The 26347-nt window shown below is 49.1% G+C and overlaps 1 protein-coding gene across 1 annotated transcript in view; it reads left to right on the forward strand.

Moving 5' to 3' along the window:
- Positions 1-24218, forward strand: part of LOC123443649 (bifunctional 3-dehydroquinate dehydratase/shikimate dehydrogenase, chloroplastic-like) — a 52244-nt gene extending 28026 nt beyond the window's left edge. The window contains exons 4-10 of the mRNA XM_045120127.1: positions 841-1187; positions 8536-8599; positions 8696-8801; positions 8882-9022; positions 23444-23592; positions 23790-23955; positions 24059-24218. Of these exons, the coding sequence (XP_044976062.1) occupies positions 841-1187; positions 8536-8599; positions 8696-8801; positions 8882-9022; positions 23444-23592; positions 23790-23955; positions 24059-24102 (1017 nt within the window). The 3' untranslated portion in view covers positions 24103-24218. The remainder of the gene's footprint in view (positions 1-840; positions 1188-8535; positions 8600-8695; positions 8802-8881; positions 9023-23443; positions 23593-23789; positions 23956-24058) is intronic.
- The last annotated feature ends 2129 nt before the right edge of the window (positions 24219-26347 follow it).

Consider the following 26347-nt stretch of genomic DNA (forward strand, 5'->3'; position numbering starts at 1 on the left):
TACTAATTAGCTGCTAGAAGTAAATGCAACGCGCCTTAAACCATGTCTATTGTGAAAATGCACGTAAATTTAACCATGCCTTATAAACCGTGATGGAGGGAGTATATTTACATGTCACTACTCTCTAACTCATTGGTATGTTTATTTAGTAATAGTAAGTCAATAAGCGTCTGGGCATGAGGTGCTGCTAAGTGCAGCAACCTAGCATCAACCCAGCACCAGCAGTCTAGCACTCTACGGTGTTAATGCCATCAAATTAGTTCTACAGTTTTTTTCCAAATTCAAGTGATAACGACAGTAGTTACTGCTATTTCCCCAACTACCGTTACTTATAATCAGCAAATTGGCAGTTTTCATCTTGAAAGAATTAATATCCTACAGAGAACAAGAGTTAAGGTACTCAACAGCTGTTTCATATAATCCTTTATCTCTGCTAATTCGGATTTGCACCCAGCGGCGTATGCTCTCGGGCTAAAGATATAATTGCCAAATTTTTAAAATTACTGATGATAATGTCTACTTTCTGCACGTACAAATTTTGTGAAAAATGTTTCTATGGTCTGGGTGAAGAAAATAAATCTGGGGAAGCTTGGTGTTTAGTGAAGAAAATAAAAATGTTTCTATGCACGTACAAATTTTTAATCTGCTATTTTTTTGATCTTATTATTCATTTATCTTGGCTTTAAAGCTTGGTGTTTATTGATCAGAAGCCAAACATCAGTTTGGCTAATTGCCGTTGCTAATCTGATGTGCACTTGCATGCTAAGGAGTTAAGCTATATGGTTTATTAATTCATGCCTGCCTATACATTGCCATTTCACTGATTAACAGAAATGACAGGTGCCTATGATTGGATTGGTGATGAGTGAGAGAGGTTTGATGTCAAGGGTGTTATCCCCAAAATTTGGTGGATATCTTACCTTTGGAATACTTGATGCTACAAAGACATCAGCACCTGGGCAACCAACACTTGAAGAATTATTGGACATTTACAATATAAGGTGTATAGGACCTGATACAAAAGTTCTTGGTCTTATAGCCAACCCAGTAAAGCAAAGCAAGAGCCCAATTTTGCACAATAAATGTCTACAGTCTGTTGGATACAATGCTGTTTATCTTCCACTTCTGGCAGACGATCTTGCTAGATTTCTTGACACATATTCATCTTCAGATTTTTCAGGATTTAGGTAAAATTCGAATTCAGCAAAGTAGAAAAAGAATACATTAATAATCTGTAGGATTGCTTAGAATGAAATGATTATTTTGCTATGATCCTGATAAGCACGTGGCTGTGCATATTGGAAATAATCCCTCAAAGATTGAGAAATTCATCAGAGGTTCCGCCACATTAGATCTCATAATTGTTCACCCGTGTATTTGTATAACTGTATCTCTAGCTATGCATATCCCCATTTTTGCCCTTTTAATGTGTTTTTTCATCTTCTTTACCTTTTCAAGTTAAACATTCTTAGCATGCTTAATAGACTGATCTGCATGGTTTTGGCAAAGTAGCTGACACAAGAATTTTTAACACAAGGGATGAACCAGAGGACGAGCTATTATGGTTCTTAGATCGAAGGGTTATGCCGTGCGGGCATGCGGGGGGGGGGGGGGGGGGGGGGATACCCTTGAGCTGATTAGTCGCCGGCCAACAGGTTCCGCCCCATCTGCTATGAAAGGGGGGGGGGGATACCCTTGAGCTGATTAGTCGCCGGCCAACAGGTTCCGCCCCATCTGCTATGAAGAGAGGTAGCGGGGTAGAGATTAGGAACCAGATCTTAGTTCAAGCCTTACACGTGACTCGACTTGGAACACAACTAGGATTCAGACTCTTACCTGCATATACTCAATCAAACTATTCAAGTACGAACTGACTCTTCCATTAGGGACCAATCCTAACTAGAAGACAATTCAAAAGGTAACTTGCCTTGCTCTGCTGCAGCCTGATCATTAGCGATCATCTTCAACTTTACCTTCCCACCGAACAAGCTCATGCTTGACATCATAACGTAGGCTTGCACCAAGGATCTTGGCTGGCTGCATGACCACCTTGCCGTCTTCCAGATGAGGGAGTGAGGTCTTAGCCAGAGGTCACCATGAAATTTCTTCAGAAGACTAACATGAAAGACATCATGTAGGTTTGCACGTGGAGGGAATATGATGAAAGACATCATGTAGGTTTGCACCTGGATGGAATATGATGAAAGACATCATGTAGATTTGCACCTGGAGGGAATATGCTACCAACCCCATATGCGCTCCAATACCTTGAAGGTCCATAGTATGTGGAAGCGAGCTTCCCACACATATGTCCTGCCAAGGATTCTACTGTTTTGTGACGTAGGTACTACCAAGCCCATTCTCCCATCTCAAACAACAGTTCCCGGTAATTATCATCATATAACTCTTTGGCATATTGCTGGGCTTGCAGGATGTGTTCCCGGTCCCATAGAGCTAAGTCCCCACTGAATCAATGTTGGTTGCACAAGGTGTTTAATCCAACAAGAGTATTTGTTGGCGTAAAACCTGGAAAACAGCCGGTAGGTGGTGAAGGTGCTCTAACCAGGATGAACAACAACAACAACAAAGCTTTTAGTCCCAAACAAGTTGGGGGTAGGCTAGAGGTAAAACCCATCAGATCTCGCGACCAACTCATGGTTCTGGCACATGGATAGCAAGCTTCCACACACCCCTGTCCGTGACTAGTTCTTTGGTGATACTCCAGTCCTCCAGATCTCTCTTTACGGACTCCTCCCATATTGAGTTTTGTCTACCCCGGGCTCTTTTAACATTATCAACACGCTTTAGCCCCTCCGCTATGCACTAGAGCTTCTGGAGGCCTGCGCTGAATATGGCCAAACAATCTTAGACGATGTTGGACAAGCTTCTCTTCAATCGGTGCTACCCCAAGTCTATCTCGTATATCGTCATTTCGGACATGGCCCCTCCTTATGTGGCCACACATCCATCTCAACATGCGCATCTCCACCACACCTAACTGTTGCACATGTTGCCTTTTAGTCAGCCAACACTCGGCGCCATACAACATTGCGGGTCGAACCGCCGTCCTATAGAACTTCCTTTTAGCTTTTGTGGCACTCTCTTGTCACGGAGAATGCTAGAAGCTTGGGCCACTTCATCCATCCGACTTTGATTCGATGGTTCACATCTTCATCGGTATTCACATTCTTCTGCAGCATTGACCCGAAATCTCGAAAGGTGTCCTTCTGAGGCACCACTTGCCCATCAAGGCTAATCTCCTCCTCCTCGTGCCTAGTAGTAACTCTAGTAGTACTGAAACCCCACCTCATGTACTCGGTTTTAGTTCTACCAAGTCTAAAACCTTTTGATTTTAAGGTTTGTCTCCACAACTCTAACTTCCTATTAACCCTCGTCCGACTATCATCGAGTAGCACCACATCATCCGCAAAGAGCATACACCCATGGGATATCCTCCTTGTATATCCCTTGTGACCTCATCCATCACCAAGGCAAAAAGATAAGGGCTTAAAGCAGACCCCTGGTGCAGTCCTGTTTTAATCAGGAAGTAGTACTGAAACCCCACCTCATGTACTCGGTTTTAGTTCTACTAACCTTTCGATTCCAAGGTTTGTCTCCACAGCTCTAACTTCCTATTAACCCTCGTCCGACTATCATCGAGTAGCACCACATCATCCGCAAAGAGCATACACCACGGGATATCTCCTTGTATATCCCTTGTGACCTCATCCATCACCAAGGCAAAAAGATAAGGGCTTAAAGCTGACCCTTGGTGTTGTCCCGTTTTAATCAGGAAGTCATCAGTGTCGCCATCACTTGTTCGAACACTTGTCACAACATTATTGTACATGTCCTTTATGATGGTAATGTACTTTGTTGGGACTTTGTGTTTCTTCAAGGCCCACCACATGACATTATGTGGTATCTTATCACAGGCTTTCTCCAAGTTAATGCACCATATGTAAGTCCTTTTGCTCCCTGTATCTCTCCGTAAGTTGTCACACCAAGAGGTTGTCAGACTATCAACATATCATCCATAAGAGCTGTGTCGTCGCCGTGGAGCGAGCGGATAGCCGCTAGCCGGGGAGCAGCTATCCTTGTCCAAGTAATTCGTCGTCCCATATGTACGTCCAAGCTTGCGCATCCACTCAATGCCGGGGATGAGGGTGAAACCGGCTAAAGGAATTGCGAAGCAATCAGCCTCGGAGGAGCAGTTGTCGATGCACAAGGGTACCATGTGACATAGGCCGGCACTATTGACCTTTTTGACTGTTGGCCATGAGAGAGGTACTAGGGTAGAGGAGACAACAGCAGATTTGGAACCAGAACTTTATTTATTGCCTGCTTTAAATAGAGGGGAACCTATGTGACTTACTTGGCACCCAACTAGGATTCAGACTCTTACCTAACATATACTCAGTTAACCTATTCAAATACGAACTTACTCTTTCAATTAGGGATCAATCCTAACTAGGAGCGAAAGCGCGCTTCGCTTCGCTGCTCCGCTTGTTTGTTGGTTGCCCTGGAATTCCTTCAAGTATTTTTGCTTATTTGTAGTTCGTTGTTCACCTAGGTTTCCAGATCCTCCAGCAAATAAAGTAAGAACACTAATGTAGAATAATTCATGGAGCTAAATTTTGTTTAAATTCATAAAAGAACTGTGTAGACACACTATTCATTCATTGGATGAATCTAGCCTGGAAGATGGACTCTTGCAAAAGTTACATACATGTATGGTAAAAAAATGTTATGGAGCATCTACTGTCAATATTGTTAGAAAAGCAACTTATGTTTATTGAAGGCCCAAGGGGCATATATATATATTACACAAGACTTGAGGTGCAAGGAAAGTAAACATAGACTAATAAGGACCCCTAGACTAATACTAATAGACTAATGAGGACTCCTAGACACTAATGCTTCCTAACACCCCCCTCAAATGCAAAGCGTATGCAATAGCATTGCATTTGAAGAAGTGTAATACTAAAAAAAATGATAATCCAAATCCGCGTCTTGAGAGTGTCGTCGTAGCATGAAGAGTCTTCAAAACTTGTCGAGTCGCTGAAGGAGATAACGAAGAGATGGCACATCAGAGGTAGACACCGCATCACTTGAAGATACAAGATAAGTATAAAGAGAAGAGGGGTTGCCAAAAGAAGATGGCACATCAAGAGGATAAAGCATTACGCAAAAAATCATAGTCCGCGACAACCGTCGGCGAAAGAAGCTCGGCGGATAAGGCACGATGGACGTAGATCGACAATGCAAAAGAAGTCCAGACAATCCTATAGAAAACAACAAGGGCAAGTAGGCCACAAAAGTTGCATAGAAAGGATCAGGACCGGAGAAAGGCTGACGGACTAAGGTATTGTGGACTCGCATGGCATGAGAAAACACAAAATATCAACGGATTTGGTGGACGCAACGGAAATATAGAAAACTAGAAAGCACACACTAGATGAAGATGCGATGGCAGCGGAAAAAAAAACTAGAGGTGAAGGCAGCGGAAGAAACATGAAGATTTTATTTTTGTACGAGATCAAGAAGCGGACCAAGACAGGTAGCTGAATCAATCAGGCATACGGACTGTGGAAACCAGATCCATGGTGTGTCTAGTAGCACCACGTGGCTGATAGTAGCACTACCAGCAATGCACAACAGGAAACGCAATAGATAGTAGCACCACGTAGCAGCATCCCTATCCAGCAGCCAAGCGCATCGATCTGGATGGGAGACCCTGCTGCAGAGTGGTTGACTTGTAGCAGCCACCCGGGGCTGTGAGGCGACGTTGCAGGGGCCATAGTGGGCGATCTGGGAGTAGCGTCGTTGATGCAACTTCGATGCAGGCGTTGGCCATGTCCATCCAGATCGATGGAGCAGCAGCCTTCGTGCGCAGCAGCGCTGGCCCGAGCGGAGAGCAGGGAGGTGTACTGCGCGTGGCTTGGCGGCCACCCGTGGGAGTCGCAGGTCTCGAGCAGCTCGCACGAGGCCGGGCGGGGCTGTGCGACGGAGTGCTTGAGGACCTGCGAGACGAGGAGCCCCGCGGTGAAGCAGATGCCCTGCAGCTCGCGGCGGAACATGAAGTGGGAGACGAGGCAGCGCGAGACGGCGAGGCAGGGAGGAGCCGACGCGGCCCGGGTGAGGGAGCACGACGGGGAGGACTGCGACGGGAGAGCAGCCAGATCCGACCACGCAAGAAAAGCAGCGGCGACGCGCGAGATTGGATCGGGAGGGCGAGTTGCGGCGCCCGAAAAAAATAACCTAAGCTCTAATACCATGTTAGGAAAGCAACTTATGTTTATTGAAGGCCCAAGGGGCATATATATATTACACAAGACTTGAGGTGCAAGGAAAGTAAACATAGACTAATAAGGACTCCTAGACTAATACTAATAGACTAATGAGGACTCCTAGACTAATACTAATACTTCCTAACATATATCATATAATTTAACTTCTCTTATTCTTTTAGTTAGTAACTAGGATACAACAAAAGTTGCACAAATGGGTGCTAAATACTGAAGTTTTTGTTATCTACAATTAATAAAAAATAATTGAACTAGCACAATATAGAACACGAAGACCGGATGAAGAACACAACATCAAGGAACAGAACTAAGGAAGGAAATCAATGGAAGGTAATTGTTTTACTTCATCAGTAAACATGAGTCGGATCATCCCAAAAAATCAGAATCTAAACCATTAAGCATAAGAAGAACGCTAGGATATTTCTCTTAGACTGTTTGTGGAGGGTGTGTAGCTCTAGGACAGACCCTGCTTCTATGCTATTATACGTGAAAAAGAACTGATTTTCTAAAGATGTAAATTAAATACTCCAACATAACAAAAGGATCACTTGTGATATAGGAACTCCAGGATAACAGCCTTGCTAGTCATGCTAAGAATTCAAGAGTAACTCTGTCCATGTGTGCCTTAGCTTACTAACCTACCAAGGTATTTGAGATTTACAATCCACCAAGCAAGGTAACAATGTATTGCTAGGTCCTGGCTATACCTTTTGAATTTACAAGAAAACATGACACACAGAAAGTTCATAGATAAAAATGCATGGATTGATAGATAACTCCAAATTTTCAGCAACCCATTGCTTAAAAAAGCATTGCTATTACAACATATGGGGTAAAATTCAATTATATGAAAATGAGGCAGCATGATGTCATCTAATAATCTGAACACCACAATTGTTGGCATGCTCTTAAATCAAAATTTACCATTGTTCTTTCCATGGAGTAGTTTTAAAACAAACCTGAGATTCACAACTTCTTCGCCGTAGCAGAAAAAAAATCATGTGAAAGGGGGAAAACCAGAAGAGATGTTTATAAATACACTCACAACCAATCTCTGAAACATCATAACAGGGAAACAGATTTAATGAAAACAAAGACATAAGATTAATATGATCAAAGAAGACATCATGCACAGGTCCAGGTAATCTTACTAACCATTGTTTAGGGAAACAATTTATAAGTCAATATTCAAAGAATCAAGAGAGACCGTAACTAAGGGACAACTATACCTGTCATAGCATGGTGGCAGGAGCAGAGGTAGTAGTCAACGATGCCATAGTATCCACGCCCCACCGAGGTCATGTCTGTTAAGCTCCATGCACTAGCCAACACAACCAAAAGTCCGAACTAATGAAAGGGCTAGGCAATCCACATATACAGTTCAACAGCCCCTCTCATGTGTGATGTTGGAAGTCAACACATGAATATACTTAGAGGTATGGCTAAAGAGGCAACTGATGAATTGACACAAAGGGGGGCAACAACAATTTTTGGATAAACTGCGAAAGCCAGGACTTGAACTCAAGACCTTGGGCTCTGATACCATGTTAAGCTTCATGCACTGGCCAACACAACTAAAAGTCCAAACTGATGGAAGGCTAGGCAATCCACATAGACACTTCAACAATGACGATCACCGCCGTCCCACCAGTATCGCCACCGAAAGTGGAGGCGCTTATGGGTTGTCGAAGGTGAGGTAAGAGCATGAGTAAGACTGAGGCGGAGCTCGCTGGAGGTCAGAGAAGCGGCAGGAGATGACGATGAGGACTGCCGAATCGCCTCATCAGCGAACAAGCTGCAGCTAGGGTTTGCCATGAGGGTGCGTGAGCGGGAGAGGGCGGGATATGATAGAGGAGAGCGATGTGAGGCTGAACTTGCCCACCGACAGCCGGGGGCACCCCAAAGGGAGAGCAACCACAACTCGCAAGCTCACGCTGGCCCGTGGAGTCCACCTCATAAAAGAATGCCGTGTGCGCTCTATTCCTAGGGAGCTTAGAAAATTTAGTCACTAGAACACAACTCGAAGGGCAACATGCCCCTGCTTTGCTGCAACCTAACCTGCCCAGGTTGGGCTTTGCACCCCCACATAACATGAGCACTACCTCAGAAAACTAGAACTCTTGTATTCCTATAAAATTAACTTCTAGAAAGTCATTTTCAGCCCTATTCATTGGCACATTTCACAAGAGCAATTTTATTTTACACTGTTTGACTTTGTGTAATGCAGTTGCTCTCTTCCTTTCAAAGTGGATGCAGTGCATTGTTGCCATGAACATGATGCTGTTGCTAAGGTAGCTGTATCCACTATACTTCTTTTGTGTCTACTTCATGAATTGGCTTCCACTTTCTCTTTGTTTGACCTGTCATTTTGTTATGTTAATCTGCAGTCAATAGGTGCCATAAACACTATAATTAGGAAATCAGACGGCAAACTAGTGGGCTACAATACAGACTACATTGGAGCAATTTCTGCTATTGAGGATGGCATAGGAGGTTTTAGCAATCTTAATTGATTCCCTTTTAACAGTTATTTGGGAGTCATGCACAAATATCACATGATTTATGTTCCACAGGTCTGGGGTCAAAGGATGCTGCTATATCACCATTGTCTGGCAGGCTTATTGTTGTTGTAGGTGCTGGTGGTGCTGCTAAGGCAATTGCCTATGGGGCAAAGAAGAAGGGTGCAAGAGTTGTAGTAGCAAATCGTACCTATGGTAAGATTTTGTATTTATTTGATTTGAAATCCATATGTTCTTGATATTTTGGGCCCACGTGTTTGGAAAATGAAGGATCCTGACATGTTATCGTTGTCACCAATCCCTCGGTCATGTTGACTAGGCTTCCTGACAAGCATCAAACTCTATCGCACGGAGCAATTGGTGGCAGCCATGTTTTAATTCTCAACGACCAAATCCAATGCCATGTTGCGTTATGTTTAGAGTATGCCAACCTTTAGTGCAACGGATCGTTGTTATCGTGATTTCGCCCTTTCTCCTGATATTTTTACCTCATATAAGCTTCATGTGAAAATTTCATTGTTAGATAGTTAGCTTCTAGTTGCACCTAACCCTCCTCCTAATAACATGTTGTTTGGATTGTATGGTGGTTGTACCAATCACGTGTGCCTCATGCCAATACGCGGGTAGAAGGGACGAGATTCATGAAAGGTCACATCCCAGGAAATATGCATCCATCGATCGACAGGATCCCGACACCGATAGCCGTTATGCTCATCACTATATTCGAGAAAGACAAACTCAACAGACTGAGCGGTTAGTTTGGTGCGTTCACAAGGGGCAAGCAAAACATAACAAACGCAACCAAACAAACGGAGTGCCGAATAATCAGGAGAACGACCAGAAAGACGCTCGAGAGGAATACCACCCTCTAGAGCAGCAGATGGTTGAATGTTGATGAGATAGGTGGAAGTGGTAACAACCTCAACCCAAAAATGAGGTGGAAGAGAAACGGCTATCATCATTGCACGCGCCGTCTGAAGAAGGTGATGATGCTTGTGCTCAGCCACACCATTCTGAGCATGAGCGCTAGGGCAAGAGAACTGAGTAAGTACCCTGGTCAGCAAGAAATCAGCACAATGCATGGGAGATATACTTGCTAGCTGTTTCTGCGTGAAAAACACAAATAGGAATGGAAAATTGGGTATGAACCATGGCAGCAAATTTTCTGTATATAGATAAGACCTCACTACGAGAAGCCATGAAATAGATCCAACTGTACCGAGAAAAATCGCCTATAAAGATAATATAGTAGCGATGACCCCCCTTCTAAGCAAAGGGAGCCGGACCTCAAACATCAGAGTGAACGAGATCAAAAGGACACTCAACACTGACTCACTGTGAGGGTAGGGTAGCTGAATATGATTACCAAGCCTACAACCCAAACAATCCAACGAAGCATTACCGGAGACAGACCCCAGAACACCGCGAAGAACCAAAGACGAGAGACAAGAACCACATAAATGGCCAAGACGATGATGCCACTGCTGAAAAGAGTTGGTAGATGCAGCAATAGGGGTTGTGAGACTGGCGGCGGTGGTAGCGGAGGGAAGAAGCCAGTCAAGCTCCCAAAGACCATCAAAGTGTCGAGGGCCAGCACCAGGCAGAGCGCCCGTGCGACGATCCTGAATAGAACACGGTAGAGTCAACAATTTGACCACCGGATATGAGCTACATGGTAAGTCTAGGAACATGAGCGACATACGGAACATGAAATGAAGAAGTGCTAAGAGTGCCTCGACTAGCTACCGGGAGGGGAGTGCCATCAGCTGTAGGAACACGAACATGAAACTCGACATGTGGAATGGAGGTCAAAGTGGAAGAATCACAAGTCATATGAAAAGGCGCTCCAGCATCAAGAATCCATGGAGATATACTTGAATGAGTAGAAAGTAGTTTCTCAGTGCCAGAATAGTCAGTCACGGAACCTGCAGAACCTGTCAGTGAAGAATCCCAAGCAGCAAGCAGGCATCGCAGCTGCGCAATCTCATGCCCAGATAGGGACACGACGGAAGAGGACTTAGAGCCGCATGTGGAAGCCACCAGGGAAATCGACGTAGTGTGGTCACCGCTGTGCACGGAAGCCGCGAGAGGAGTTGACGCAGAGCGGTCACCGCCGCTCGTGGAAGCCGCGAGAGGAGTCGGAGAAGAGTGGTCACCGCCATGCCCGGAAGCCGCGAGAGGAGTCGGTGTAGAGCGGTCACCGCCATGCGCGGAACCCGTGAGAGGAATTAGCGTAGAGCGTTCACCGCCGCACGTGGAAGCCGCAAGAGGAGTAGACGAATAGTGACCAACACAGTGATGGCACATGTGGGGATAGGATCAACATAGGGAAGGCTGACGAAAACATCATACTTTTTTAAGGGCAACAACAGAATGATTAGGCAACAACCAAATGAATTAGGCCTCAAGCCAATAGTCGAGGCCCAAAGGCAACAACCTAGGCCCTAAATGAAGCTGACCAATTGCAGCAGCTCGATTCAATCCAGGAGACGAACAACCAAGGCCAGAAAAACATGATCCAGGCCAGAAGGATTGGACCCGCGACGACGCTATCTGGAGTGCGAGAGGCACGAGCAACAACCAGAAGTCTGAGGCGCATTGACCAAGGCCCGATATGGAGGTGGCCGATGACGGGAATCGACGCCTGGGGATGGTCGTGCGCTGGAGACTTAGGCGGCTGGACGGGGATTGAGCGTTGACCTCCGATAGCTGCTGCCTCTGCTTGATCTTGAGAGTTGGACTGACGGGCCGCTTGATCTGGGGCGGATGAATTGGCCTATAGCAGAGGAGGAGGCTGCAGCGATGGGGCAGCCTGCAACGGAGTTTGAACAACGGCATCGACGGGGTGGCTTGCAGCGGACTTGGAATAACGACATTGACGGGATGTCCTAGCAGCCGTAACCAAGCGCACTGATTCGATTGGGAGCTGGGTACCACTTGACTTGGAACCCTGCAAGTGGAGATATGTAGGCAGTGGTGAGAGATTGGATTGGAAGGAGCATGAGTTGCGCGTGCGGAAAAAAATACAACAACAACAACAAAACCTTTAGTCCTAAACAAGTTGGGTAGGCTAGAGGTCAAACCCATAAGATCTCGCGACCAACTCATAGTTCTGGCACATGGATAGCAGGCTTCCACGCACGCCTGTCCATGGCTAGTTCTCTGGTGATACTCCAGTCCTTCAAATCTCTTTTTACGAACTCCTCCCATGTCAGATCCGGTCTATCGCGACCTCTTCTGACATTATCAGCATGTTTTAGCCGTCCGCTATGCACTGGAGCTTCTGGAGGTCTGCGTCGAATATACCCAAACCATCTCAGACGATGTTGGACAAGCTTCTCATCAATCGACGCTACCCCAACTCTATCTTGTATATCATCATTCCAGACTCTGTCCTTCCTTGTGTGGCCACACATCCAGCTCAACATGTGCATCTCTGTCCATGGCTAGTTCACTGGTGATACTCTAGTCCTTCAAATCTCTCTTTACGAACTCCTCCCATGTCAGATCCGTTCTACCACGACCTCTTCTGACATTATCAGCATGCTTTAGCCGTCCGCTATGCGCTGGAGCTTCTGGAGGTCTGCGCCCAATATGCCCAAACCATCTCAGACGATGTTGGACAAGCTTCTCATCAATCGACGCTACTCCAACTCTATCTCATATGTCATCATTCCGGACTCAGTCCTTGTGTGGCCACGCATCCATCTCAACATGCGCATCTCCGCCACACTCTGCGCATGTCGCCTTTTAGTCGGCCAACACTCAGCGCCATACAACATTGCGGGTCGAACCGCCGTCCTATAGAACTTGCTCTTTAGCTTTCGTGGTATTCTCTTGTCACAGGGAATGCCAGAAGCTTGGCACCACTTCATCCATCCGACTTTAATTCGATGGTTCACATCTTCATGTATTCGGTTTTAGTTCTACTAAGTCTAAAACCTTCCGTTGTTATGAAAGCAACTTGTATTACTAAGAGGCCAAAATCAGCATATATATGATGTACATGAGGATGCCAAAAGGCCAAAGGCCATAATCAATATAACTCGAACAATCCTCACTAATTTGGAACTGGGTCTTGGAACAGCTAAAAAGCACGGACACGACGACACGGGATACGACATTTTCCAAAAATAGCCCATCGGGGAACGGCAAGTATATATAAAGATAAATAAAAATATGTCATGAGTTAAAGACAAAAAAGTAATGAGAAAGAGATCGCCCCATTCAGCAGTAACTCTCTGAACATAAGCCCATTGTCAAGAGCTAAAAAAAGATGATCCACTAGTAGTTGGGCCGACCCAGCAAATGCAATTTCAAGAGCCATTGGATTCTCCAGATTAATCTGCACCATCAAAACTCAAGTTCTATCTCTCTCTGCCCTAACGCTTTGACCAAGCCACCACTCTCTTGCCACTGTCCCTCCTCCCTGCTGCGATGGATCTCTCAACTTCCCCGCAACAACTCTCCCCACCGCTCCTCCTCCCAGCGTGCTCATCTTGCCGCTGAGCAGTAGCAGCAGCAACAACGGCCAACGCTACAGCGAGGATGCAACAGCGGCCAGCGCTACGGGGGGGGGGGGGGGGGGGGGTGCAGCAGCATCAACGGCGGCGGTGCAGCAGCAACGACGGCGGCGACTCAACAGCTGTGTGATGGCGGGAGGGTGCTCGAGATCCAGTGCTTCCTCAAGTCGGACGAGGGTGCTACTCCGACCGGTAGATTAGTCGTCTACTTTTATTCTTTGCGAGTTCCCCACGTGTCCCAGACGTGTCCTACCTTTTCTTTCTTTCTTTTAATTCGTAATTCGGGAAATACGGCGTGATACGCGTATCCCCGCGTGTCCCGGTGTCTGGCCATATCAGCACGGGGATTTGGCAACACCCGTCGTGTCCATGCTTTCGTGTGGAACAGTCAAGCAATGCTTGTAGCAATTTAGCTCCGGGGCTCCATGGAGCCTGATATTTTGGGAAATATGAAAAATATATGTAGAAGTTTCAAAAATCCCAATGTTTTCCATGTATATATATTGGTTACACAAAAGGATGAATTTAGCGCCTTGCGAAGCGATAGTGGCGTGGCATCCCTCGCCCTTAGCCACCAGTCCTGGAGCGAGGCATCGTGTTCTGGCGACGGGGCCGGCAGGCGCAACCAAGATAGGGTCTCGTGCCAGGCCAGCCTCGCGAAAGGGCATGTGAGCAGCAAATGCCGGATGGTTTCCGGCTCTTGGTCGCATAGAAGGCATCGAGGGTGATGATGAAGGCCGTGGCGAGCGAGCCGCTCTGCTGTCCAGCAGCGGTCCTGGTTAGGGAGCCAGTAAAAGAACTTCACTTTCGGCGGCGCCCAACCCTTCCAAGTAAGCTTCCAGGAGCGGCATGTCATCGATCCGTGGAAGGTGGCCCGGTAGCAGGACCTCGCCGAGTAAACGCCATTGGCCGTCCAGTTCCAGACGAGCTTTTCCGGCTCGGTGGACAATGTTGTGTGCGTCACAAGCTGCCATGTCCGCAGGGGGGGGGGGGGGGTTACATCCTCCTAAGAGGCTAGTACAGCAGCGTTACATGAGGATTAGTGAACATCCCAGGATGTGGGCAAGACTACCCTGAGCCCTTTGGCCCCGGCTCTTGCCCAACATCTAGTCTCATCCTTGATCCTGTCGATGAGCTCATCGAGCGATGGTGTTACATGGTCAAAAACACACGCGTTTCTATGCTTCCAGATCATCCAGGGCACCAGTAGCGCGGCCGACATCAGCGCCTTGCGAAGCGATAGTGGCGTGGCATCCCTCGCCCTTAGCCACCAGTCCTGGAGCGAGGCGTCGTGTTCTGGCGACGGGGCCGGCAGGCGCAACCAAGATAGGGTCTCGTGCCAGTCCTGCCTCGCGAACGGGCATGTGAGCAACAGATGCCGGATGGTTTCCGGCTCTTGGTCGCATAGAAGGCATCGAGGGTGATGATGAAGGCCGCGGCGAGCGAGCCGCTCTACTGTCCAGCAGCGGTCCTGGTTAGCGAGCCAGTGAAAGAACTTCACTTTCGGCGGCGCCCAACCCTTCCAAGTAAGCTTCCAGGAGTGGCATGTCATCGATCCGTGGAAGGTGGCCCGGTAGCAGGACCTCGCCGAGTAAACGCCATTGGCCGTCCAGTTCCAGACGAGCTTTTCCGGCTCGGTGGACAATGTTGTGTGCGTCACAAGCTGCCATGTCCGTAGGTACTGCCCAATCTCTTGCAGGCCTACAACTTCGCGGATGTCACGTGCCCAAGCGTTGCCGTCGATGCCCTCCGCCACCGTTCGCGCTTTTCTTCTGTTTCTGGGGATGCATAGGTAGAGCAGGGGTGCGAGCTCGCGAATGGACTGGCCGTGGAGCCAGCGGTCTTCCCAGAATAGGGCTGTCAAACCGTCCCCGACCACCATGGATGTAGAGGCGTAGAAGAGGCCGCGCTCCTCAGGTGTGAACTGCAGGTCGAGGCCCTGCCAGGCACGGTCGGTGTTCGTCCTCGATAGCCAAAGTCATCGGAGTCTGAGGGTTAGCCCCGTGCGCTCAAGGTCTCGGACGCCCAGCCCGCCATATTCGATCGGTCGACAGACCGTGCGCCATATCGGTGGTCCGGGCACTCCATTGAGCAAGACACGGGTGCTGGCTGAAGATAAGAGAATGGCCAGCCATTCCCTAAATCTGTCCCCAAACCCATATTGGCGCAGAACCTCAAAGAGGAAAGGCCATGATATGGAGTCGAAGGCCCGCGTGAGGTCGAGCTTGAGCATGATGCGCGGCGCGCCCAGGTGGTGAAGCAGCCTTAGGGATTGCCGGACGAGGACGAAGTTGTCGTGAAGCGTGCGTCCGGCGATGAAGGCGTTCTGGTTGCGCCTCACCAGGCTGTCGAGCTTTGGAGCGATGCGCAACGACAGGACCTTCGCGAAGATCTTGGCCACGATGTGGATCAGGCATATCGGCCGGTAGTCGTCGAGCTTGTGGGCGTCCGCGCGCTTTGGCAGCAGGGTTAGCAGGGCTTGGTTGAGCTTGTTGAATCCTCGCCCGCACAACGTATAGAGCAGCTCGAAGGTGTCGATGATGTCCTGCCTGATAATGCTCTAGCAGGCACGCAGGAATTCGGCGGTGAACCCATCCGGACCTGGCGCCTTGTGCGCGGGCATGCGTCTGACCGCTGCCCATATCTCCTCGGGGCTGAATGGCGCCTCCAGGCCGTCCAGTTTGCTGGGCGTGATGAGCCGCTCGAGGTCGAGCGTGTGAGCCCGGTCAGCGGCTGTGCCCAACAGCCTGTCAAAGTGCGCAAATGCCGCATGAGCCATCTCCTCGTGATCATAGAGCACTTGCCCGTCCACGAGCAGGCTGTGCACTCGGTTCTTCTGTCGGCGATACGAGCATTGCCTGTGGAAGAAGCTCGTATTCGCGTCACCGTCCGCGAGGAAGGATATGCGAGCGCGCTGCCGGGCAATTGTGCGCTCAAGCGAAGCCATGCCAAGGTACGCCATCTTTAGCTGTTTGCGCAGCCAGTCTTCCGGTGGGGTGAGCTGGCGGCACTCAAGCGCTTGGTCGAAGCGGGAGATCAGCTTGCGAGAGATGGCCAGTTTGTCCCGGATGTTGCCCGTGGACTTGGCGCTCCAGGACTTGGCGCTCCAGCTAGTGAGGGCATGGGCCGTGGCTTGCAGGCGCCTAACCAGCCGCCGAAAGGGATCATGATCGTTCACCGAGCTCCAGGCCGTGGTGACTGTGTCGTGGAAGCCATCGAGGCGCAACCAATAATCCTCGAAGCGGAAGCGCTTGTGGGCCGCGGGCATTGGAGAGCAATCCAACAACGGCGGGCAATGATCGGACACGACAGACGCAAGGCAGCGTAGATGACATTCACCATGGTAGTCCTCCCACTCCACGGTGCATAGAACCCGGTCGAGGTGCACAAGCGTCGGCGGCGATTGCTCATTCGACCATGTAAACCGGCGCCCGTTAAGGTAAATCTCCTTTAGAGCGAGGTCGTTGATGGTGCGCCGGAACCTTCCCATCATGCGGCGGTTCAGGCTACCAGAATTTTTGTCCGCGTCGCGATAGATGAGGTTGAAATCGCCGCAGAGCATCCAGGGGCCCGGGCAGGCGGCACGAATGTCCCTCAGCTCCTGCAAGAACAAGAGTTTATCCGGGTCGCTTTGGGGGCCATAAACCGTGGTTGGGCGAGGAGGATGCCTCGCGTTTTGGGTGAACATGGGGTCAGAGATGGTGACAACCCTGCTCTTCCAGGCGAGGAGGATGCGTCCTCGTGTGCAGCCAGCCGGGAGGTAAGTGGAGCCATCAAATTCAGACCCAAGGATGTCCAACACAATCACGAGCAGATCAACGCCATTTTCGTTTCCTGGAGGCATACAATGGACGCACGGGTAGTACAAAGCAGCGAGCGGATAGCACAACGCCTAGCGCGCGAGTTTAGGCCCCTGACGTTCCATACAACAATTTGAGGTCCGTGATTCATGAGCATGGGGTCGGCTGTGGTGCTCCGTCCGGTCTAGCTCGCGCAAACCACGGCATCGCCTGCTGGAAGAGCCAGGCCTGTAGGAACCGTTCGGTCGACCAGAGCAGCGATGGCCTGCAGTACCGGCATCCTGATCGGCGCTGCGAACATGTCGTCATAGGCCTTCATCTCGGCAGGAGAGATCTGCTGGTTGGTGCCCACGATCCCGAGAGTCGCAGGATCTGCACTACAGCCCTCCGGTCAGCCATGGGTGGGACAGCGGCCGGCGCAGCGGCGGCAGCGGAGCGTCCCCGCATGGTGCTGAAGTTGAGGGGGGGGGTCGCTTCCCAGGTGATGGCAAAGCCGCGTTGAGTTGCTTCGTGGCCGCGGTCAGGAACTCGCCCAACGTCCACGACTGACTCATGGGGGCACGGTTGCGCCGTCTCTGCAAGGTGACTGGCGGCGAGGCGAATCACCCTGGGGCGGGCGCGCGAGTGGGTACGGCGCTGGTGCCACAAGCATCGCGACTCGCGGGCCGTTGCAGGATCGTGGGAGGGGCGGGGCCGTTGCAGTCGGGAGGCCCTGTAGCTGGCACGGGCGAGGCAGGCCCATCCGGTGACGGCCCAGGCTCAGCAGGCCTAGCTGCAAACGTGGCTTTGGGCGCCGGACCAGCTGCAATCGTGGTATTAGGCGGAGGCCCAGCAAGCGCAGCTGGTGCGACGGGAAAGGAGGCTTCACTTCCCGCCCTCTCCTCAGCGGCGCGTACGTGGGGCCGCGGCGACTGGTCAAGGGGGGTGTATGGCAGAGCAGGGGCGACAAGGGTGAGCAAAGCGACGCTTTGCCCCGACTGGGCGGCAGACGGGGCTGGCTCGGCAGTCCCCACAGGCAGCGAGGCGGGGCCCTGGATCAGGAGGCAGCGATCCCGACAAGGCATGGGATCGGCCGTCGCAGGAGTGGTCCCGATCGGATCCTCCTCGGTCGTCTGGAGGGCGCCTGAATTCGAATCGGCGGGTGCTTCTAGACCACCATCGGCCAACGACGGCCCGCTAGCTGTCCTGACGCCATCAGCCGCCTCGTCACCGCCCGAAGATTTGGCAGCTCTGTGCGTCGGGGCCACAGGCAAAGCCGCTTTGGGCAGGCCTTTTCTGCCCCCCCCTTCTTTCCTTTTCTGACGCGGTGACGAGATCCTGCGGGGCCCTGCTGACCTGGCCATGTCAGCATGCCCTTCCTCGTTGGACGCGTGATCTGCGGCGGCGCCGCCGGGGATGGCCAAGATGCCGCCGTGCCAGCCCCATCGGAGTGGCCAGAGTGGCTGTGTGCGTGCAGCGCCGGCGCGTCAATGGCCATGCCGTCGGCTCGGCCGCTTGGCGCCTCTTCCGTACACCGGCGTCTGCGGCGGCGGCGGCGCGCGCGCCCTGGATCGGGGCCCTGACCATGGCCTTGGTCGCTCCTCCCACCTGTGTCATTGACATCGCCGTCTTTACCTCCAGTGGCCTGAGGGCCAGCCGGAGCGGCCCGGATCAGCTCGGCCTTGGTAAGAGCGATGGAGATGGGGAATGTAAAGGTCCTCATGGTCGGCGCCTCCGAGGGCACGTGAGAGGGCAGCTGCTCGACGATCTCCAAGACCGCGGCGCGCCTGATGTCGGCGGGGTCATGCGCCCGGCCGGAGAGGCGGAAGACAGCCAGGTTGTCGCGGGAACGCGTACGGGGGTGCAGCCTCTCAATCCAGCAACTTCCACCCAACACGTGTTCGGCGGTGGAGAGGTGCCATGCATGGGCGGGGATGCCGCGGAGCTCCAACTCCACGCGGTACTCGAGCCCACTGGCACCGGCGTGAGCAAGCTTGCACCAGGGCTGAAGCGAGAGCGTGAAGCGCGTCGAGCTGATGAAGTGCTCGCCTCTGAGCCGCCGCATGGTCTCCAGGGAGGAGAAGATGATAAGGAAATCTTCAGGGTGGTGCAAATGGACGGTGAAGTCGCCCTCCGAGGGCTCCAGGGAACAGAGAAGAAGCTCGGCCACCTCGTCTGCGGCCACCAGCGGCCGTTGCCCGTGACGGAGGCCACCATCGCGCGGGCAAGCACCAGCTCCGCCTCATCCATCTCCACAGTCTGCGCCATGAAGACACGCGCGGGACCATCCTGGGGCGGCGGCCGGGCCAGAGCCAGCGCGGACGCCGGGGCAGGGGCGGGAGGTGGAGGCGGGGGAATCGCACGGGGACGCGCGGCGGGGCGAGAGGCCCTGGCGGGGGCACCGCGAGGGGGCCGAGGTTGCGCGTCCGCGGCGCCACGGGGGGAGCCGGCGGCGCAATGGCGGGCCGCCGGCCACCGCCATCGCGGGACGCATGGCCGGCACCGTATGTCGTTCGGGCAGTCCCGCACACAGTGCCGTGCCGGTGATCAAGGCACCGGAAGCAGAGGCCCGCGAGCTCCTCTGGAGACAGGCTGCGACTGCGCGAGGATGAAGGCCTCCTGATGCGGGCGGCGGCGGCGCTCTCGACGGCGGGGCTGCTGGAAGCCGTCGGCGTCGAGAACCGATCCGCCCGAGACGCGGTGCACCTCCGAGCGGGGACGAAGGCGTTCCTTGGCAGGCTGGCGGGCAGCAGGCGCAACGCGCCCAGGGGCGGCGGTGGCCGGCGATGCTGCTGTGGCCGGCGAGGTGCGAGCGACGTCTTTGTACGAGCGCGCCGAAGACTCACTCTCCGAGCTGGTCCAGCGCTCCCCGTAGGAGACGCGCTCGCCGGAGAGGGTCGTTCGGCGGTCGACAGGGTCAGCCGCGACCGGGGGAAGCCGTCGGCGTCGAGAACCGATCCGCCCGAGACGCGGTGCACCTCCGAGCGGGGACCAAGGCGTTCCTTGGCAGGCTGGCGGGCAGCAGGCGCGACGCGCCTAGGGGCGGCGGTGGCCGGCGATGCTGTTGTGGCCGGCGAGGTGCGAGCGACGTCTTTGTACGAGCGCGCCGAAGACTCGCTCTCCGAGCTGGTCCAGCGCTCCCCGTAGGAGACGCGCTCGCCGGAGAGGGTCGTTCGGCGGTCGACAGGGTCAGCCGCGACCGGGGCCATGGCGCAGGGGCTGGGAGAAAGAGGGAGGAGGCGCGGGGAGGGCCTGCCGGCGGGGGACGGCGGCAGCGGGCACGGCGAGGGCGCTATGCTAGGAGGTGGGGGCGGAGCGGAGCCATCCTGGCAGGATATAGATGAAAATTTCTACGTACATGCTGCACATCTATAGCTAAATACCCATGTGTTTGCAACAGGGACAGTTTTATTCCGGTGGTTCAACGTAGTAAAATTTTGATTGTGTTGAGAGTGAGATTTTTGCACAAACGAAAGCTTCCTCGTTTTCTTCTCAAGACTGACATATCAAAAGCATTTGACTCGGTGTCTTGGCCTTTCCTACTTGAGGTATTGAAACACTTGGGTTTTGGCCAAATATGGCGAGATATCATCAGTGGTTTATTGGGCTCCTCCACTACTCGGATTATACTCAATGGGATACCCGGTGAGGTGATCTCACACCAGCGAGGATTATGGCAAGGAGGCCCGCTTTCTCCTATGCTATTTATCTTGGTCATGGATGTTTTTGGCACATTGTATCCAATGCAGAAAGTGATGGTTTGCTGCAGTCACTTTCCTCCAGATCTCTCCAACACCAAATTTCATTATACGCTGATGACGTGGTGATCTTCCTTCATCCGGAGTCAATTGACATTGGGATCACTATGGATATACTTAATCTTTTTGGGGATGCATCCGGCCTCAAAACAAACGTCCATAAGAGTAGCGCTTTCCCTATTCAATGTGGGGAAGAGGAAATAGAGGTGATATACCATCATCTTCCATGTGAGGTTTCAGATTTTCCTTGACGTGCCACTATCCCTGAAGAGGCTCACAAAGGCTCAGGTTCAGCCCATCATCGACAGGATAGCTGACCAACTTCCAGGATGGAAAGCCAATCTTATGGGTAGGGTGGGTCGAGGGATTCAAGTCTAGTTTGTAATGACTGCCGTGCTAATCTATTTGGTGATGGCAATAGACCTGCCGCGATGGGTCATAAAAGCAATTGACAAAATCAGAAGAGGGTTCCTTTGGCAAGGAAGAAAAGAGGCGAAAGGAGGTCACTGCCTTGTCCCTTGGGGAAAGTGGTGCGGCCTCGTGAGCTTGGAGGCCTGGGAATTTCAGATTTAAAGAGCCTAGGATGGACGCTTCGAATGCAATGTATGGCTATAAAAAACTGAACCACACCGGCCTTGGAGGCATGTTTCCGATTCAGGTACAAGAACAAGTTAAAGCTTTCTTTTCAATGGCTTTAGTCACTGAAGTGGGGGATAGAACTCAGACTATTTTGGGAGGATAGATGGCTCCATGGGCAGCGCATTTTGGACACCACCCCCCGCCTGTATGCCATCGTATCTAAAAGAATTGTCAAAAAGTGCACGGTCACAGAAGCTACTAACGAACCTCTGGATTTCCGACGCACGAGGAGCTATTCATCAATTGGAGGCCTGGGAATTTCAGATTTAGAGAGCCTAGGATGGGCGCTTCGAGTGCGATGGCTATGGCTACAAAAAACTGAACCACACCGGCCTTGGAGGCATGTTTCCAATTCAGGTACAAGAACAAGTTAAAGCTTTCTTTTCAATGGCTTTAGTCCCTGAAGTGGGGGATGGAACTCACACTCTATTTTGGGAGGATAGATGGCTCTATGGGCAGCACATTTTGGACATCGCCCCCCGCCTGTATGCCATCGTATCTAAAAGAATTGTCAAAAAGTGTACGGTCACAGAAGCTACTAACGAACACCTCTGGACTTCCGACGCACGAGGAGCTTCATCAATTGAGAACTTGTCGAGTACCTCCACCTCTGGGATCTTCTCATGGACTTCTCACTGCAGCCTGAAGTGGATGATGTGCACATATGGCGTCTTTCCCCCAATGGCCATTATTCAGAAAAATCTGCATATGAACATCTTTTTCAGGGAGCAATTCAAATCAGACCATGGGAATGTATTTCGAAGACTTGCCCCCCCTGGAAAATGCAAATTTTTCCTGTGGTTAGTGGCGCATGGCGCATGACAGGTGTTGGACTGCTGATCGACCCGCGCACCGTGGACTTGCTCATCCTAAACTTTGTGTTTTACCGTGGACTTCCTCATCATAAACTTTGTGTTTTATGTGATCAGGATCAAGAAACGATCAATCATCTACTAGTGTTCTGCCCCTTTGCAAGGCAAATTTGGTACTCTATCCTATGTCAAGTTGGATTGGAGCACCTTACTCCCTAACCAGCTGAAACACCATTTCATGATTGGTGGGACAGAGCGTGGCAAACAACTCCTGATAGCTAAAGAAGGGATTCAATTCCATGGGGAGATTGCAGGCGCACAGCCCCCCCCCCCCCCCCCCAGCGGGCGGGCCTTGAAGCTTAGTTGTTTAGTCGTGGTCCTGTTCGGTCGTTTTTTTCATCATTGATATACAGGCGAGAATGTAAGCCAAGAACTGTTTGAGGATTGGAAAAATATTAATGGGGGTTATTGCGTGGTTTGAAAAAATCGATGGGAGGTGGCATGTATCGACTTGAGGGGTGGAAGCGATGGAAGTGAAACCAACAAATGACCCTTTAGTAGTAGAGATGTTTAGTTTTGTTTTCAGAACTGTTTGAGGATTGGAAAAATATTAGTGGGGCTTATTGCGTGGTTTGAAAAAATCGATGGGAGGTGGCATGTATCGACTTGAGGGGTGGAAGCGATGGAAGTGAAACCAACAAATGACCCTTTAATAGTAGAGATGTTTAATTTTGTTTTCAGAACTGTTTGAGGATTAAAGCCCTTATTTTCTCCTCAAAAAGGGTTCACTGTAGCCCGAGCTCATTTCCACTCAATCATTAAGAAAGTAAGCATCACTTTACACCGTATTGGGCAGTGGAACTACTTTGTGCTGATACCATACCATCTTAAAGTTAGTATGATTTTCTTACATGATTGCTTTTTTGTTTCATCTCTTGTTGCTTACATGATTGCTTTTTTGTTTCATCTCTTGTTGTTTACATGATTGCTTTTTTGTTTCATCTCTTGTTGGTCCATACTTGATGTAAGCCAAATGGTCATTTAGATGAATGATGTCCGTATCATAATACATCATGTAATTTGAAAATATTCTCCATTTCCCCAGAAAAGGCAGTTACTCTTGCCAATGCAGTTGGTGGTCAGGCCCTGAGGTTAGATGACCTGGAAAATTTCAGGCCTGAAGAAGGGACGATCCTCGCTAATGCAACATCATTGGGGATGTACCCAAATGTTGATGGCACGCCTGTTCCGAAGGTCTCTCTCTCTCTCTCTCTCTCTCACACACACACACACACACACACACACACACACACACACACACACGAGCAAGCAATCAAACTTGTTAAATTCTAGCGGCAACAAATTTGGGGATCCTTTTCCTTTTAATCTGTCATTCCATCTTTAGCATGCCCCCTCGGTGTATTTAATGAATTCGCCTTTTGAATCTGCAGAAAGCTTTAAGTTTCTATGATGTTGTGTTTGATGCGGTATATGCTCCAAAAGTTACACGGCTTTTACGAGAAGCAGAAGAACATGGAGTGAAAGTTGTTAGCGGTGTAGAGATGTTTGTTAGACAAGCCATCGGCCAGTTTGAGCATTTCACTGGTGGTGTAGAAGGTATCTTATATCAATTTCAGGATAACCCTTTACCAAATGATGTGGCTGCACCTGCAGCTTGATTATCATAAGTTACTATTTCTGACAATCTCTTTTTCTGCAGCTCCTGAAAGACTGATGCGCGAGATAGCAGCACAGTATACCTAGCAGGTTCCTTTGTCCATCTTTTGGCATCTTCATCGTACAAGTCATTGTGCTAACACACGCATAATACAACAATGCTTGAAGCTAAGGACTTGATTTATGTTAACCAGATTCGATTATCTCATTGATTCTTATAACGATAAACTTTCATGCCATATCAAAACCAGAAGTCCAACATGCATACCTACAATAGTCAAAGCCTCAAATTCCACTCGAAAAGTAAAAAAGAACAGAATATCTCGAATTATTGTCATGCTTCATTTAGCTTTGTTACTTTCTTGTTATATGTTATATGTACACATGTTTATCACGAATTTGTACAACCAAGGTTGCTCAAACCCCAAAGGAATGAATGCAAGTAGTTTCTTTTGTTATTGCTGGGAATAGTGTTTGACTTTTCGTAGTGCGTAAGAGCATCTCCAACCGTTGAGCCCCAGGAGGCGTTTTTTTGGGCCAGTTGGGGTTGTCCCGGCGTAATTTTTGCTCTAGGGCTGATTTTTTTCCAGTCGTTGCGCTCCCAGCCACCAGACGGAGGGTGGAGGCACGCATCTACCCGAGCAAGAAACAGAGAGGCACTCCATGGCCACTGTGCCACGTGTTGGAAAATAAGCCACGGCGGGCATGGCAGTGCGTGCGCGCGCGCTAGGCGTGTCGGGTGCGATCCATGGCTGCGTCGAGCATGTGTCTGGGCATTGTTCGGGGAATGTGCGACTCGTGTACAGGCATTGTATGGGTACTAGCAAAAGGCCGTGCGTTGCAACGGAAGAAAAACAATTATAATCTTCAATGATGCTGATCATATTATGTCTTTAAAAAAATACGACATTTCTTGAAATGCTTGGAACATTTTTTGCATTAGCAAACATCTTTTTTCAATTGCAGTCAAAAAATAATACACTATATTTTTTTCAAAATCATGAAATTTTATTATTTTCACCAACATTGTACCCCATATAAAGAAAGGTATTAATTAAGGATGTAAACATTATTTTGGAAATAATTAACATGAAAGATAAGATTACATTTGAAATCTACATATTTTTTTAAATTATTTCATATATAATTTCTGAAATTTGAAGTTAGAGTTTAGAAGATATGAATATATGAATGTATTTGAATCTGCAAAAAATAGAAACGTTAAAAAGAAAATAGTTGGGCCAAAGTTCTTGAAACGCTTCATATAAAAAAGGTACTGTATTATCTAAGGATGCAAACACAATTTCAGAAATAATTATCATAAAAAATAATATTATATTTGAGTCTATATATTTATAAAGCTACTTCATATATAACTTTTGAAATTTAGAGTTAGAATTTAAAAGATATAAATATTTAAAAATATATTTGAATCTGCAAAAATAGGAACATTAAAAAAATTGTATGGGTATTGTACGGGGAATGTGCGACTCGTGTACAGGCATTGTATGGGTACTAGCAAAAGGCCGTGCGTTGCAACGGAAGAAAAACAATTATAATCTTCAATGATGCTGATCATATTATGTCTTTAAAAAAATACGACATTTCTTGAAATGCTTGAACATTTTTTGCATTAGCAAACATTTTTTTTCAATTGCAGTCAAAAAATAATACACTATATTTTTTTCAAAATCATGAAATTTTATTATTTTCACCAACATTGTACCCCATATAAAGAAAGGTATTAATTAAGGATGTAAACATTATTTTGGAAATAATTAACATGAAAGATAAGATTACATTTGAAATCTACATATTTTTTTAAATTATTTCATATATAATTTCTGAAATTTGAAGTTAGAGTTTAGAAGATATGAATATATGAATGTATTTGAATCTGCAAAAAATAGAAACGTTAAAAAGAAAATAGTTGGGCCAAAGTTCTTGAAACGCTTCATATAAAAAAGGTACTGTATTATCTAAGGATGCAAACACAATTTCAGAAATAATTATCATAAAAAATAATATTATATTTGAGTCTATATATTTTTAAAGCTACTTCATATATAACTTTTGAAATTTAGAGTTAGAATTTAAAAGATATAAATATTTAAAAATATATTTGAATCTGCAAAAATAGGAACATTAAAAAAATTGAACAGAAGTTGCAACAGTGCAGCTCTAGAAAAAAGAAACGAAGAAACTTGGTGGTGGTGGTGCTCGAACTTGGGTGTCCGGCGGGGAAGTTGAAAGCTCTAGAAAGCTCTAGCCACTCCGGCTACTGTCAATCTGGTGTATTTGAAGGGTCCGATCGGTAGATGAACCAAACACG

This window comes from Hordeum vulgare, chromosome 3H (assembly GCF_904849725.1).
Source record: "Hordeum vulgare subsp. vulgare chromosome 3H, MorexV3_pseudomolecules_assembly, whole genome shotgun sequence".
NCBI classification, from domain to species: Eukaryota; Viridiplantae; Streptophyta; class Magnoliopsida; order Poales; family Poaceae; genus Hordeum; species Hordeum vulgare.